We start from the raw sequence: 17,236 nt of genomic DNA on the forward strand, positions 1-17,236 counted from the left end.
TTCTGTCACACAGGAGGTTTGGAGGTGTTCCACAATATGTGCCTAAAGTATAGGCCAAAGCGCTTGCATTTCAGCATACAGGGCATGAGACCTAGGACTCTACTTGCCGTCTTGGCCCATCACGAGAATCTCGGCTGTGAACAATCTAGGACTAAGGGTAATGTAAGGATGCCTCGCTTCACTAAGGCCTTTTCAAAAAGAAGTAAGCAATGGGTGATCAAACCAGTCTATGAGGAAATGGAGTTCGACTTTGTCAAAAGCCTTATTGTTGCTGTATTAGAGAAGCACAGATATGGAATTTTGAACGTTTCTGTGCAGAGCACTGATCCATTGCCACTGTGCCATGTCCACCCAAAGGAGAGCTGGTTGTGAAGTACAAATCCCGGTTTAAATAATTGTAATACGATTGTCTTTTTGTAAATAAATTTTATTGTACAGTGTGCATACAAAGTACGCTAACCCTAACCCCTACCTTCACCATCCTGGGTGCCGAACTACCTGGGTGTCATCTTTGAATTCTCTCTATTCACCTCATATTGCTGACCTTGTCTATATGTGTATTTATATATTTTTGTTGATGTAATTAATTTTCGCAATCTCTTATAAATGCTGGGCACTGTTAACCAAGGGGAGGCTTGCGTATTGCAAATAATAAAACAAACAATAAAATCTCACTTTCAACTCAACTCCTCGGGTACTTTATACTTTCCCTGACCTTCCCCAAAAAATTAAGTCTCAATAGTTATGGTTCTTTGGGGCTTCAAAGCTCGCAGACAACGAGGACAAAATTGGGGGCCTTAGAACGCGCCAAGCGAGCCGTTGCAGATGGGAGAGAAGCCAGTTCGCATTTGCACATTGAGGCGCACTACATAGATGGATTCGAAACTTCAAGTTCTCACAGATGGCTTCGCTACGGGATGTTGCAAAGAAAGAATGTATGCTCATTTCTAGTGAAGGTCAGCGGCTTTGTTTTTCAGCTCGCGCCCTGAAGAGGCCCACAACTCGCACTGGCAGTATAAGGTTCTATTGTTTTTTGACCTTGAGAGACAGGGACCATACCGAAAGAACTTCATTTGAAGGGGGTTTTGGGGGGTGCAATAACGTAAGACGACAAGGCAGAAAATTCTTAAACTAGACCGAGTTTCATGTTAGTTCAGTATACTAAAAATCGTTGTCAAGAGCACAGTGGGATTTACAGACTGCATTACGCAGAGACACAATGGAATTTGCAAATATAATGTAAGTAACTCTTTAGACGCTTTTATACCGGAATGAAGAATTAATGAATGGATGCATGAATAAATGAATGAATGAAGAGCTTTGAAAACTTTTGTGGGATCGTCCTTGTAGCGGGCACATGGGCATGCAGGTCCACATTCCACACGCATGTAGACAAAAAGTTGTTTCTCATTGTGTACTAACCTTGATTTATTTCGTTAGTTTTCGCATTGATTTTAGAGCCGAACATACTCCATTGCACTATCCTTGAAAGCAAATAGTTTCAGCTCGGCCGTAATAAATAAAATGAATAATATTAATAAAGATCGGCTGGCGAGACTAATTATAAATTTTATGTTTTCAAAACGGGTATATACTTCCCTTTTGCCACTGCCACCAGTTTCAGACACCGGCAGACAGTTTCTTCAGCCGCCAGCTGCAGCTTAATGTAAACAACTGCACCATTCTGATGATCTTATGGGACGATCGCCAAGGGCCCATATGCCCTTACGTGGTACTAGCAGCTAGAAGCAACATATCAACCTTTACGCTGGCCTAGTGCCTACTTGATGGAACAGCCTTGCGGTTCAAAGTGCGACAAAAGTGCTTCTTTGAACGAAAAACAACACCCTGTGTACCATAAAGGAACAGCGCGTGACTCACGATAAAATTTTACGGATTTGCGGATAGAGATAAAAAAAAGACTTTCGGAATTCATATGGCAATTGCTGAATATTATATAAACATTTAATGTCAAATAAATGTACTTTACCAAATTTACTGTGTTGCTGTTTGATTTTAAAGTACAGTTTCATATTCTGAATTGTGGCGCGCTGTGTTGTGAGCTGATCTGTGTTGGTTTCCGGGTTCTGTGTGAAGTCGCGTAGAAGACGACTGGGCGCGTTTGCCTATGCAGCACAGAAACGTCAGAGAGAGGCGGGGAATATGAATGTTTTGATAATGTCAGGCTCAGGGGTGGGGGATATGATTTAGTGCCGCAAAAGCAGGTCAGCCAGGGCGATGCGGCAAGTGATAGGATTATCACAAAATGGCAGCTCCCTGGTGCCTGTTTTCGCGTGCGTTTAATGGACGAAAACTCGGGGAAGATCCATAGGAAGTTTTTCTAAAATCGAGCGACTTAGGCTTAAAAACACATGGCCGACCCATAGGGGCAATAACAAATTTTGACCGAACCATTCCTTTAACATCTAGTAACTATTTGTTCAGCACCGAATGATGAAAAAAGACACTTAGAGACTGTAATAGTAAATTATCTGATGTGGTCTGGCTTGATGAGAGGTCAACGGCAGAGTTTGATTCTTGTATCATGTGGATTTCTTGCCTTGATAATGAAAAGAATTGCAGAGTTAAGGAAATAATCAACATATATTTTACTTTTGAATTAATTGTTTCGAGGGGATTGGGTCCTCCGACGTATTTCATATCTATGACAGGTAATGTCCACAGCTGTGCTGCTTCGGAAAATCTTTGGCGCCTGCGTCCTGCGTCGATGACGTCGATGCGCCGTCCCCGAGGACCTCCTCCGACGGCCGACGTCACCCGATTTGATAAGTAGGACGCACGACGCCCATAGCCTCAGTTCCGTTTTTTCCGCGAACATGTTCGCTTTGTGAATCTCGGTACGCCTCGACTCGTTGGAGTTTGCTGTTTTCTATTCTCGGTTCGTTGAACCTGTTCGGTTGGTTGTGAAGACCTGTTCGTGGCGATGTCTTTCTCATCTTCGACCCTGCGTCCGGGCTTCAAGAACTGCGGGGACTGTGGGTCCAAGATGTCGGTCACGGACTCGCACGACGCCTGCCTCTGGTGCCTCGGGGAGGCCCATGATACAGACGACTGTGTTGACTGCCAGTCGCTCACTGCAAAGGCCTTGCGGGAGCGCAAGAAGGAGCTGTCGGTAGGCAGGGTGTCTAAGCCCCGGAAGTTGAGGTCTGCAGGGCTTTCGACCGATGACTCGAGGGGTGACTCTCCGCATCGTCGTCGGAAGTCCGGTGGGTCTCCTTCCAGGAGTCGGTCTAGCCACTCCTCTGCCTCTTCTAGGCATTCCAGGAAGCGCCGGCATAGCGCAGGCCTTCCCTGTCCTCTTCCGAGGACTCCGCCCGTCGGCGGGTCGCTTATCCCTCCATGCAAGCGACACCGGAGGAATGGGCTTCCTTCGGGAAGCAGATGCTAGCGATTCTGGAATCGCAGGGCACCGGTCCGTCTGCGCCTCCGAGTGGGGTCGGTCGGCACCGGTCGAGAGACACCGCTCGTACGCCTTCGGGCTCGGGTGGTCGGCACGGCTCGCGGGAGAGGTCCCACTCGGACAAGGGTAGCCGTTCTCGCCATGCCCGTTCCAGGTCCCGGTCCTCGACGCGCTCGAGACCGCGTGATCCTGTGCCATCTTCGAAGAAGACGTTGACGCCTGTGGCGCCAAGGTCGTCTACGATTTCTCTCGAGGTTCCGTCTTTGAGGGGGTCGTCGACGCCGTCGGCACCCAGGTTGTCCAGAGACACGCTCGGTGCTCCGGCTTCGAGAACTGTGTCGACGCCGCAGATGCTGGAGGCGTTGCAGCTGACGTCGATGCCGATTCGCTCGACGTCGACGCCTTTTGTGTCGGCGCCGCCTTGTTCGGTGCCCTCAACGCCTTTCGAGGCGATGGTGTCGGAGGGGCCCCATGGCACGGGGTTTGCCCCTAAAAAGGCTATGTCTAAGGTCCGGCACTGCTTTGGTCCGCAGAGGTCTTCCTCTCCCCGCCTGGAGTGCATTTCAGAGGGTGATGAAGGCTCTGATGGCGGCCTGGTTCCGGTTACGGTACCAGATGACCTTATCTCGGGCCATAGCCAGTTTGATGACCTGAGGCAGTCACTGCATGATGCCAGTGGACTGGACACCTCTCCGGAGGTGGAGTTTTGTAGGCCGGAGCCTGGCACTCATGCCGATTCGTCGTATCGGCGCCTTATGTCTCGGGTTACCGAGTACTTGGGTTGGTCAGCTCCCCCAGGGGAGTTCGTTCAGGATGATCTCACGGACATCCTTGATCTCGGTCTACCCACTGACCCGGTCTTGCCTTTTCATATGGCTTTGCAGAGAAGGGTGGCGGCGGCTTGGACTGCTCCGGAGAGTCTTCCGGCAGTGGGCAAGTCTTTGTCGCGAAAATACCGTCCAGCCAGTAGCGACCCCTGCTACTTGTCTAGGCACCCCGCCCCAGAGAGTTTGGTGGTGCAGGCGGCTACGGCCCCGGCAAAGCAGGCATCGTATCCTACCATCCCTTCGGATTCGGACAACAAACGTTTTGACGGCTGGGCGAAGAAAGTGTTTTCTTCGGGGGGGGGTATGGCGCTTCAGGCGGCCAACTCCGTATGTGCCTTGTCTCGTTTCACACACACTCTGTGAAACTGTGTTGCATTAGCGGCTGATCATATTCCCGAAGGGGACGAACGGGATGGTTTCCTTGCTATGGTTCAGGATGGCAAGGATGCTATGTGTGAGGCCGTTCAGTCCGGTTTGGACTTGGTGGATTGTGTCAGACGGTCCATGGCGGCGAGCACCGTAATGCGCAGGTTTGCGTGGTTGCGGAAGTCTGGGTTCGCTCCTGATGTGCAGTCCTGGGCCCTCAACATGCCTTTTGACGGTGAACACCTTTTTGGCATCAAGGCTGACGAGGGCCCTGAGAGGTTGCAGACCTCCAAAGCTGCAGCGAAATCGTTGGGCGCTGCAGTTCGCCAACCTCCGCCTTTTCGTCCTAGGGGACAGCAATGGAGGGGGAGGTTCCTTTCGCTATTACTCGTCCTTCAGCAAAGCGAGAGGAGCTAGCAGTCAGAGGCCATCATAAGAGTGCCAGAGGTGGAAACAAAGGTACTCGAGGTGCCAAGGCCACTCGGGCAGTTGCTTCTTTGCCCTCAGGCAACACCGCAGCCGCTACCACTCCGTCATGAGGCCAGGTCCCATGGTTCGCCAGTTGGGGGAAGGCTGGCGCAGCATCTTGTAGAGTGGCAAGCCATTACTTCGGATGTGTGGGTTCTGGAGATCATAACCCACGGCTACTGTCTTCCTTTTTCGGCAGAGGCCTCACGACAATCCACCAGGGAACCTCTCTTTGAAGAGTCCGGATCTGCTCCTTGCGCAGGAAATTCAAGCCCTGCTGGAGAAAGGCGCCATAGAACTGGTGCCTGTAGCGGAGAGGAACAAGGGATGGTATTCCCCTTATTTTTTGATTTCAAAGAAAGACGGGGGATTGAGACCCATCATGGACTTGCGCGGTTTGAACAAACTCCTCAGGAAGGATAGGTTCAAGATGGTGACTCTTAAGTCCTCCAGGCCCTTCAACTTCAGGACTGGTTGGTGTCTCTCGACCTCAAGGATGCTTACTTCCATGTGCCGATCCATCCCAAGCACAAGAAGTACCTGAGGTTTGCGGTTGGCGACTCATACTTTCAGTTTCGGGTCCTGCCATTCGAATTGACCTCCGCCCCGAGGGTTTTCACCAAGCTGATAGTGGTGGTGGCAGCGCATCTCAGCAAAGGGGGGATTCACGTCCACCCCTACCTGGACGATTGGTTGATCAGGGGGAGCTCTCCCGAGCAAGTCCTGGATCATCTGTCCGTCACCTGCCACTCCCTTCACAGGCTGGGCTTCTCCCTCAATTTAAAGAAGTCCCATTTGACACCAACGCAGCGGCTCCAGTACATCGGAGCAGTGCTCGATACGTCCCTGGGGCAGTGTTTTCCTCCTCAGGTGAGGGCTCTTCACATTCAGCAGATGGTGCACAAGATTCAGTTTGCCCAGAATCTCCCAGCGTCCGAGTTCTTGAGACTGCTCGGCCTCATGGCATCCTGCATTCTTATAGTGCCAGAGGCTCGTCAGCGGATGAGGTCTTTGCAGTGGGCACTCAAGCTCCAGTGGTCTCAGTCCTCCGGCAGGCTGTCGGACCCTGTTCAGGTGCCGCCCTCGGTAGCCCGGGACCTTCTGTGGTGGGCCGTCTAGGGCAATCTGAAGGGGGCCCCATTTTGGCTGCCCTGGCCGGAGGTGACGATCGTGACGGACGCTTCCCTCACGGGATGGGGAGCTCATGCCAACGAGTTGACAGTCAGCGGTCGTTGGTCTCCGTCGGAGTCCAGACTCCATATCAATCTGTTGGACCTGCGGGCCGTCAGGCTAGCCCTGAAGGCTTTTCTGCCGACTGTGCGCGGAAAGAGTGTCCTGATTCTGACGGACAACACGGTGGCCATGCACTACCTCAACAAAAAGGGGGGGGGCAGGGTCACTTCCGCTGTGCAGGGAGGCGATGCAGCTTGAGTTCTGGGCCATCCAGCAGGAACTTTCGATCTCGGCGGTTCATCTGGCCGGGGACGACAACGAGACGGCGGATGCTCTGAGCAGGCAGAGCACGATCTCTCACGAGTGGGAGCTGGCTCAGGAGATTCTCCTGGAGATCTTCGCCCTTTGGGGGACCCCTCAAGTGGATCTCTACGCCTCCAGTGTCAACCGGAAGTGCGAAAGGTTTTGCTCGCGGGAATTTCCTCCAAAAGGAGCCTTAGGAGATGTGTTCATGGTGGAGTGGTCGTTCCCACTGCTGTACGCGTTTCCTCCAATCCCCGTCATCCCGCAAGTGCTGCGGAGGTTACGGAGGTTCGGTTCCCGAATGATCCTCATTGCTCCGGCGTGGGCCCGGAGGACGTGGTACCCGGACCTTCTAGGCTTGTCCATCTGCCCTCCACGTCGTCTTCCCTACCGAGACTATCTGCTCTCACGGGAGGGGGGTCAGGTTCTCCATCCAGAGGTCAGATCCCTCAATCTTCACGCTTGGCTTCTGAAAGGTTGAGGTATAAGGATTGGGACCTCCCTGAAGATGTGATGGAGGTGTTGCTCTCGGCCAGGCGGCCGGCAACTAAGTCTCTGTACCGTTGCCGTTGGAGAAAGTTCTGCGACTGGTGCAGAGTTCAGAATGTGGATCCTTTTGAATGTGACATTCCCCTGGTTCTGTCTTTTTTGCTTTCTTTGGCCCACAGGGGCTTGCAAGTGGGGACCATTAAAGGTTACCTGGCGGCGCTGTCCATATTTAAGCGCTTATCTGAAGTGTTCCTATTTTAAGATTCCTTTAATTTCGCAGTTTTTGAAAGGGCTCACTAATGTGTTCCCTCCGTCACCTTTTCTGGTGCCAGGTTGGGATTTGAACCTTGTTCTTAAGTTTCTTATGGGTGCTCCGTTTGAGCCTTTACATTCTTGCCCTTTGAGGCTGTTAACTCTGAAAACTGTGTTTTTAGTTGCGGTTACTTCCGCTCGCAGAGTGAGTGAGTTACAGGCACTTTCAGTTAAGCCACCCTTCACTGTGTTTCACAAGGACAGGGTTGTCCTTAGAGTTCGTCATTCTTTTCTTCCGAAGGTGGTTTCGGAATTTCATTTGAGCCAGAAGGTTGTTCTTCCGGCGTTCTATCCTCCTCCACATCCTGGTAAGGAAGAGGAGAGGCTCCATAGGCTTGATCCTAGGAGAGCGTTGAGCTTTTATATCTCGCGCATGTCCCGGGTCAGAGTGGACGATCAACTTTTCATTGGTTACGCTGGTAAGTGTTTGGGACAAGCTGTGACGAAACAGACTTTGTCTCGTTGGATTATTTTAGCTATCTCCGAGTGTTACCGCTTGGCGGGTAAGGACCCTCCGGCTGGCTTGCGGGCCCATTCTACCAGAGGAGTGGCTGCGTCTACTGCCCTGTAGAGGGGAGTTCCTATTTGTCACATCTGTGATGCAGCCACCTGGGCTTCAGTACATACTTTTGTACGTCACTATTCCCTTGATTCCATCAGAGGGCAAGATCTGGCCTTTGGCAAGGCAGTTCTCTATTCCGCAATTTGATTGGGCATGCTAAATTTGTATTCTAAATTCTTTCCCACCTCCTTGCTTGGTACTGCTTTGGGAGTCTGTCATAGATATGGAATACGTCGGAGGACCCAATCCCCTCGAAGAACAAGTTACTTTCTCACCTGGTAACCTTCTTTCGATGGGATGGTCCGACGACGTATTCCATATCGCTCCCTCCCTGCCTTCCCCGCTGCAGAATTTCTTTTGCGATTGCAGCTTGCGTTCCGCAAGGCCTTGTGTCTGACTGGCAGAAAACTGGTGGCACACGTTCTGGGAAAAAACTATAACTGAGGCTATGGGCGTTGTGTGTCCTACTTATCACATCGGGTGACGTCGGCCGTCGGAGGAGGTCCTCGGGGACGGCGCATCGACGTCATCGACGCAGGACACAGACGCCAAAGATTTTCCGAAGCAGCACAGCTGTGGACATTACCTGTCATAGATATGGAATACGTCATCGGACCATCCCATCGAAAGAAAGTTACCAGGTAAGAAAGTAACTTGTTCTCGTTTGATGTAAACCTAAATTTATTTTTGGGCAATTTTACTTAAATATGTATGATGATGTTTTATTTATTCTTCTTTTTGTATTGATAGTGAAAGGTTGGAACATTTGATGTCTGAACCAAAACGCTAATAGACAGGCTACACTCCTAGGAATCAAGGGCACGGCTCTCACATGGATCTCCTTCATCTAATCTATCCCCCTGTTTTTTTAATGTCTACATGGCCCCTTTGGCTCACATGATCTCTGCCTTCACCTCCAACTTTGTGTTATGCAGATGACACACCGCTCCTTCAGGCTACTCTCTGCCTCTTCCTCATCCTCGCTCATCTCGGACTGTCTGTCCGCAATTCAGTCCTGGTGTGCTGCTAATGATCGCTGCCTTAATGCAAGTCAGGCAGAGATTGTCCTCATTGGGACCCCTGCTTCCATTTTCCCACATTCACTCTGGCCTACCACCCTCAGTCCTGCATCCTCCCCACTAGTGAGGCAAAAAATCTGGGGATCATCTTCAACTCTACTCTCTCCTTCGCTTCTCTTCTCACATCTCGAATATGTCCAAAATGTCCCACTACCAGCTGCACATCCTCAGAGGTATTCTACCTTTTTTCACCTTCCCCCAGAGGCTCACTGTCTCCAGAGCCCTCGTTCTCTCCAGACTGGACTACTGCAACAGTCTTTCTCACTCTTCCTACCTCTACTCTCTGACCTCTTCAACTTATCCAGAACAGAGCCGTGAGACTTATCCTTGGCCTCAAGTCCAGGGACCGCATCTCTCCAGCGCTGAAATCCCTCCACTGGCACCCTGTGGCTGCAAGGATCAAGTTCAAGTCCCTCTGCATAGTCCACAAGGCTTTCTGGGGCCGGGCCCTTACTATCTACAACACACTTCTTAAATGCTCTCCTTCCAGAGCCCTCCGCTCGGCCTCCTCCAACTCTTTATGGGTGAGCCCTTTTTCCAATCAGAGATTTGGGGGTCGATCCTTATCCTATGCAGGTGCCTCCCTCTGGAACAGCCTACCTGGGTCTCTCCATCTTGAGCCAGAGCTCCTTAAGTTCTGGAAACTCCTCAAGACATTCCTCTTCTCTACTCTTTCTCTCTACCTCTCCCTTGCTAACCTCCTTTCTCTTCTCTCCTAACTCCCTCCTTCATTCTCTTCAACTTGTTCAGTCCGCTAACTGGTTGCCTGGTGCACCTCCACAGCCTCACAGGTCCCAGGCTCCACCGCCATTCCTGCCTTTGTCTACGGACCTCCACACTTTGCCTTGCCCTACTGCACTCAGAATACGTTCCATGAGAGTGGCAACAACTCTGTGCTTAACCCTGGCCCCTGCTGGACTGGGTGCAATTGTCCCCCTCCCTAGCACTTGTGCGTGCGCACTTGCACAACCTTGAATGTACTAGGCTTAGCCTGTTTGTCTGTCTGTCCTATCCTCCTCTATCTCCCCTCCCTAACTTGGCTGTGCCTGCATGCATAGGCGTATTGATGAAAAAACATTTGCCTCTGTATGTTCCCCTACTCCCCGCCCCTGCCCCGGCCCACTCTTTGTCACGCACTTATATTAGTAGAAATGCCCCTGGCCTAGTATGCTAGTTATTGCTGTTAGATCATTCGGAATCTTCAAGGCCTAAGAATGACGACGATATCCCCTTGTTACCTTCCCGCCTTGAAGTGCTTTAAAGTACTTCACTTGTGTATAAGCACTTTACAAATAAACAATTACTATCTCTAACTGCTCGCAAATTGTGTTTCTACATCCTTTCAACCCCACATCTGGTCCAGTGCCGAAAGGCAGGGAGCATGCCTATTTCCCCTCCTCTTCAATACCTCTGTCCCCTTCCTTCACTCATCCGCTCTGACAACCTCATCTGCTACAACTATGTAGATGATCCTCAAATTCCCAAAATCGCTAGGCACCACCCTTTTATCATGCCTCTTATATTGACCACTGGATGACGACCAACCACCTCATCCTCAACCCTATAAAAACAGTAATCCTAGTGTGTGTGGTAAAACCGCTCTCCTTCCCCAACCTATCCCCTGGCCTCACTCTCTAGGCTTCCATTTATACCCCCCCCAAAAAAACCTCTACTTCAGTGAAAAACCTCAGATGGATACTTGACTCAATTCTATCCCTCGCCCAACACACCAACTCTGTATCCAGAACCTGCTTTTTCCACTTACACATCTTAATGATGAATCTTCCCATACCTCACCTACCGACACTGAATCTCTGCCATCCTCACCATCATCCTCTCCCGCATAGACTATGCATACTGCCTTTATCTCGGCACACTAGCTTTCCAACTTAGGAAACTCCAAAGAATCCAAAACGCCAGGGCCCACCTGCTCATTAGCCTCCCACCTAGGGAACACATCAGCCCTGCACTGAGAGTCCTACACTGGCTGCCTATTGGTCGACGGACTACCTTTTTAAAGCCATGTTCATTACTCACTGTGTCCAAATTTCTCCAAGCTAAACTCACATGCTACCGACCCTCCAAGACACTCAGATGCTGTGCAGCTTTTCTTAGTTATCCCCCACTATAACTACCCCAGAGTGGGTGGGTCCTCCTTCTCCATCCAAGCACCCACCATTGGGAACTCTCCCTCTCCACATCCACTACATTGACGACAACCTTGAATTTAGAAAGTCCCTCAGAACCAAATTTTTCATTACTCTGCTTGAATCCATCTTCCACACAATCCTTTGATTGCTCCTCTCACACAAGTACCTGACCTGACCTGACCAGGCCAAACAAAACACCAACAATTTCATAGTACTGCGGATGCCAGCAAGTACTGGCCTAAACCCAACAAAACAACAACAATTTGATAATGCAGCAGATGCTGGCAGCATTCGCAGCGGCACACTGTTGTAAACTCGCCCCTTTCCACTCCCACAGACAATCGTACATCAATCCCCCTGGACCTCCAGCTCTCTAACTGGTGCACTCTGGTTACCGAACAACACCTGAAAATCTGATTGTACCTTGAAAGTTGAACAGAATGCTCGATTAGACGGTCCACTAGAGATAGCAACTGTAGCCCACCTAGTTTGGCTTGGGGACAGGACATGTTACGCCCTCAGTTGGATCGTCGTACCTAATTATCAAGTGGCTTACCCAAGCACTCAGAATGCTCAATTCATAGGTTTTCACTAGAGGTAGAGAGGAAGTGCGCCAGTTTAACTTGGGCTATAGGACACTGTACGCACTTAGATGTTCTTGGGAATAGGAATGGTGATGCACTAAAATGCTCCTCGGGGGCATAAAACACGACACACTTAGACATTTGTTTCTTTTTGGGGACGGGAAATGATACCATTGGTCTTAGGCCATAGGTGTCAATGTCAAGTTATTTGCATGTTACACTCAAAGAATGCCACTAGCCAGAACCTTCCCAATGGTAGTATGCTAACCCCACCAGAAGATGCACTTGAACGACCAGCCTATTGCCTTGCGAAACTTCGGGGTCAGAAAAACCTGACAAACTTACATCGATAAACTCTGTCCGAGTTTAAGGTATGTATAAACTCACCACATCTGTGTCGCACATGCCACTGGCACAGCTCCCCATCCATGCACGCAAGAATGCAGCTATTGCTATGTCAGATTCGGTCTATCCACACAAATGGCCTACCGCAATGAAACCCTGGTGTGCCACAACACCTCTGCTATTTGTATACAGCAACAACCTATGACAAATTTGGTCTAGCTGAGCACACATTGAGTCTCCTGCACAAGCACTCTGTCTTGCCAGCAACAGCACCCGCCCACGTACCTGACCTCTTGGGTTGCTTACTGGAGCCTAATCAGCCCTCCTAAGTATAAAGCGGAATGTACATACACATCTTAAAGTCAACTCTTAGAATGTTTCCCCATCCCTGGACTTCGGTCCCTGAGGGCTTTCCAACCACAAAGCGCATTGAGGCCATGCAAATGGAAAGATTGCGCTATATACATGACTACAATACTACACATTCATAGCAGCGTGCAGTATGGTGTTCTGCTGGGAGATTTTAGCCAAATTGAATTGTTATAAATGTCTTAAATCTAGAAATCCTTGATATGTTCTCTTTTTTAGGTTCCCATCCATGAAATATTTGACGTCCACTTCACCAGTAATGCAGAAAATAAAAAACGAGTAAGTGCTGCATTATATTTGTTTAGTTATTACCAACATACCCATATTTCTTTTCTGAACAAACAATAGCATACTGATTCTAATGCTACAAGCAGATAAATAGTAACTGAGCTTATAAAAAAATGTTGTTAAAACATTGTTGTATGTTTTTCATGTAAAACCTGGTTTTCGCCTTGAGAATGAATGTCAGCTGTTTGCAGAGGGAATGTATTTGAAAATCCAAATAACTCTGTGTAAAACCATAAGGATGTTTTATGGAATGATTGTGTTTTTGGTGTGTTTAGGTTTCCTTCGTGCAACAAAGGCATATGATGCAAGCCTAGCTGGGAAGCGCCGGAGCCCTGTAGCGAGGGGACATTTCCAGGGGTTACAAGTAAGATGCAGGGGTAGTAGAGGGTATGGAGGGAACTCCGGAGCTGGAGTGTATGGTAGAGTGGAGAATAAGGGATTGGTGAGATATTCTTTGAAGATCCTAAGTTATATGATGAGGGGGCCAATATCGTCCAGAGACAACATGGACAGCAAGGAAAGGCCTGTTTCTGGGGTTTTCCCCTCTTGTAGTTTATTTCAAGGTTGGTTTGTTGAGTTCTGGCCTCCAGAGATGGCGAGTTTCTCAGCCAGGGAGAGCAGTGTTATGGTTGTCTGTTGTCTAGGTGATGCAGGCAATCCTGAACATGAAGCATTCTTCAAGAGGTGGACTGTGCAGCTCCTTGAGAATGGTGCTCATGTGGTTGAATTGTTTTTGGTCCCGTTATTAAGCATGCTGCACCATTTTGGATGCCTTTCATAGGGGCTAGTGTGGCATCTGGGACTTCTAAAAGCAGGGATAGGCTTTGTGGGGGAGCACACACTCTTGGCATGCTGTTTGAGGCTTCTTGACAATGTATATTTAAAATTCAAGATCAAAGTCCATTGTAAAGCTCAGAGTTTTTGCACTGAAAGTTGAGGCATGAATCCATTTAGCTTCTTGTCTGTCTGCTGCTTCTGGACTTTGACACGCTTGAATTTGGTCTTTGTGAGTTGTGTCAGGGAAGTGCTTGACACCCAGGTTGGATGAGGGACAGACTGAGTTGATGGATGTTGTCGATGCAGTTGATCTTTAGGTAAAGCTATGTGTCCTCTGCATGCTGCTGTTTCTTTTTGTTGGTGTTGACATAATTAAGGAAAGATCCACGGGATCCGATCAGGTTGTGATCCTATGAGTGATTATTCACCCAGTCTAAAATGTAATAGTATAGATCTGGAACAGCAGGAAACTGTTGACAAGGAACTCCGAGGGCTTACAAAAGGGGGGGAAAGGTGCCAGCACATTGTGGACTCGAATTGAGGCATAAAAATTGAATAATTGTGAAGATTAACAATGCGTTGCACTTAGTGAATTGTGAATTTTAGCTATGCATCACACCTAGATAGAATTGTGAAGTTTAGTCATGTGTACATTTAGATCGAATTTAGAAGATTAACCTTGCGTCAAGCTTAGATAGAATTGTGAAGATTAACCATGCGTATCACTAGATAGAATTGTGGAGATTAGTCCTGCATCGCAAAACAGATAGTATTGTGTAGATTTGCCAAATAGAAGAACTTAGCGAATAGCCATTGTACTAACCCCACACCTCTCCTACTTCCTCAAACACAGCACTCAAACACTATACACGCCCACTGGGATAACCAACATATTCATTCTCTCTCTCTCTTTCTTACTCGTACGGACACAATAAACCAGTGCACATAACATTAAATACCTACCAATATACACATAAAACACAGACACACCCCAACATAACAATCGCATAGAAACATCCCAGACATTGGACCATACCCGTACGGATACAACAAGCGGGTGCTCACCACCCTTAATACCAGCAATCTAAACGTAAAACCCCCATACACAACCAACATAACAAAGAATCACATAGAAAACATCCCAAGCATTGAACCTTTACCCGTACGGATGGAACAAGCCAGTGCACGCAACTTAATCTATGCAAGCAAGCACACAAAGATGCCAGTTTCTCCTACTTCTGGACCTATCCTATTAATCTTCTCTCACTAACCAACCTCATCCTCCTTCTTGCAGTGCCAGGTGAGTGCCTAGAGACTGCCCTTGGGTAGTAGCGGTGTGTGGAATTAATCAACCTAACATAACTTTATATGAGGAATGTTAATAAGGGAGTATGAGGAGTATTATTGCTAATATGAAAATGACCAATGGCATGCGCCGAGCAAATCTGAAGATGTTCCACGTTCATTGCATGTCTTCAGCCCCATCTTCTGCTTGAAGCAATCAAAACAAATTCCAAATTATTTTTTTTTTTCATGCGCACAAAGCTCTTCCACTTGCCACCAAAACATATCTGCCTATCTTGGCCTCAGTGCCAGGACCGCTAAGGCTGCCACAGGGGGACTTAAGGAGTCCTTTTGCCACGATCCTCAGGTAGCCCCAACTTGCACAATCCTTTTTTTTTTCTGTTTAAATTCCACTATTAGTCTTTTTAGTTAGGCTGAGGTAGTTAATCTACCCCCAACTCATTATATACTTACCATTTCTCCAGCATGGAGTCTGGCATGTATTCACATGGCATGAATATTGACCCGTCGTCAGGCTGGGAATAAATGCTCAGTAAAAAAGAAAAGCAGTTTTGCTTTAGCCTAAAAACTGCTTGTCTCCTCGATAACAAATCACTGTCCTCTGGGTCATACTGCTTCAATCCAATGACGGTCATCGCCTTAAGCTCCACCGCTGGTGGCCATCTTCAGATTTTTACCACACGTTTCAGTGTTGGGAGTCCTTTCATTTTGCTCTTCCGAGTATTTAGCTATTTTTGTATAAATGTGTTATTTCTTTCTGATTTTTTTTTTTTTTTTTTTCTTCCTCCATCGTTGACCTTCGATCGACTACTGGCAACAGGGATCAGTTGGCGGCAAAGATCTGCTTTCATCACCAGTTCTTCACTTCAAGTTTCAGAAGGCCCATGCTTGGGCCTACATCGCGCCTCAATGTCGTCTGAGGAGAAGAGGAGTCTCTTCAAACTGTGAATGAAATGTGGACTGCGGAACATCTGTCAAGGATCGGCACCCCAAGTGCCTATGTTGCCTGCATCCAGACCACGATGAGGATAGATGCAAGATTTGCCACCGATTTTTGACCAATTACGAAGGACAGTTATCGGAGGTTGGCTTGGCTCAAGTTGGGGGGGGGAGACTTCTGACTCGGCCTCCGGGTGCAGTCATGCCTTGTCCAGGACCGGCCAATCCCATGAGCATGCTCCCTCTGAGAAGAGGCTGTGGTCCTTTGAGGATGCCCCTTCCCAGGGGATCCAAAAGAAGTATATATCATGCATTGTTGTTAAAGGTAGGTCTTCGACGAGATCAATGTCCACCTCCCCTTCCTCCTCACCTGAATCCTCTGAGGAGACCATTCGCCGAGTGAGCTTCTTTTTTGATTTCTTCTTTGAGAAGAGAAAGGGTCGTCCTCGGTAAGAAGCCACCCTGATTCCCTTTTAAACAGGGAAGCAGTGGACTCCCTTCCTGCAGGGACCGAATGGAGAAGAAAAAAGCAGCCGCTTAAAAAAAACCTCAGTGGTGGTTGTTGAAGCAAACTTCCGGGTGGTTCTATAGTCCAGAACTGGAGGAAGGAGATCCGTAGCGCACTGTGTAGGTTCCGACGGTAGTAGCATAGAAGGTAGATCTTGTGCTTGAGGCTGAAGAGTAGAAGTAGAACTGAAGTCGACGCCCGGGAAGAAAACGGGCGTGGATAAGGAGCGGAGTACAACAAATAGGCCAGGTAAAAAGAGCACAGCACGGAAAGGAAAGAAGAGCGAAGCAGAAGAGAGAAGGCGGAGAAAGGCAAGCGGAAGAGGCAAAGGAAATGGCCCGAGAAGCGAGATGCTCGGGTAGCAGGAAAGTGAGTAGAAAACGAGGAAAGGCAGGCAGAGCAAGCGCGAGGAGAAAAACACGGGAGCACAGCAACAAAGTGAAAATGACCAAGTTGCAACGTGCCAGACGCAGAGATGGGCGGGGTTAAATACTGAACCGGCGCCAAAGAGCAAAAAGACTAGACCGGTGGACCAGGAAGTGAGTAAACAACCCGGAACAATCTAATGGCGCCGCCAACGCCAAGCGTTCCAAAGCCGCCAGCGGCCACCGGGAGACGGCGGCATGACAGTATACCCCCTCCCAAGTGACCCCCCCCCCCCCCCCCACTGGCTTGCCCGGAAACCTGCGGTGGAACCTCTTAATCAATGCCGGGACATGTACATGAGAAACCGGTTCCCAGGAATCCTCAGAATGGGGATAACCTTTCCAATTGATGAGGTATTCCAACCGGCCCCGCCGATAACGGGAATCCTGCACTGAGGGCACTTCATACTCTTCAGGAGGTACGTCAGATGGCACCGGGTCACGGGGCAAAGGACGATGGTAGGGATCCCCTTTTAATTCTCTAAGAAGGGAAGAGTTAAAAACAGGGTGGAGGCGGTGCATGTGTTTAGGTAGCAAAAGCTGGAA

The 17,236-nt window shown here is 48.9% G+C and overlaps 1 protein-coding gene across 4 annotated transcripts in view; it reads left to right on the forward strand.

The window, feature by feature from the left end:
* Positions 1-17,236, forward strand: part of SPATA7 (spermatogenesis associated 7) — a 466,226-nt gene that overhangs the window by 369,907 nt on the left and 79,083 nt on the right. For 2 of the 4 annotated variants that reach the window (XM_069637949.1, XM_069637946.1), the window contains one exon: positions 12,668-12,727. The exons of the other annotated variants lie outside the window; for them this stretch is intronic. In XM_069637949.1, coding sequence (XP_069494050.1) covers positions 12,668-12,727 — 60 coding nt within the window. The remainder of the gene's footprint in view (positions 1-12,667; positions 12,728-17,236) is intronic. 4 annotated transcript variants of the gene reach the window in all.

This window comes from Ambystoma mexicanum, chromosome 14, assembly GCF_040938575.1.
Source record: "Ambystoma mexicanum isolate Mex_15411 chromosome 14, UKY_AmexF1_1, whole genome shotgun sequence".
Lineage (NCBI taxonomy): Eukaryota > Metazoa > Chordata > Amphibia > Caudata > Ambystomatidae > Ambystoma > Ambystoma mexicanum.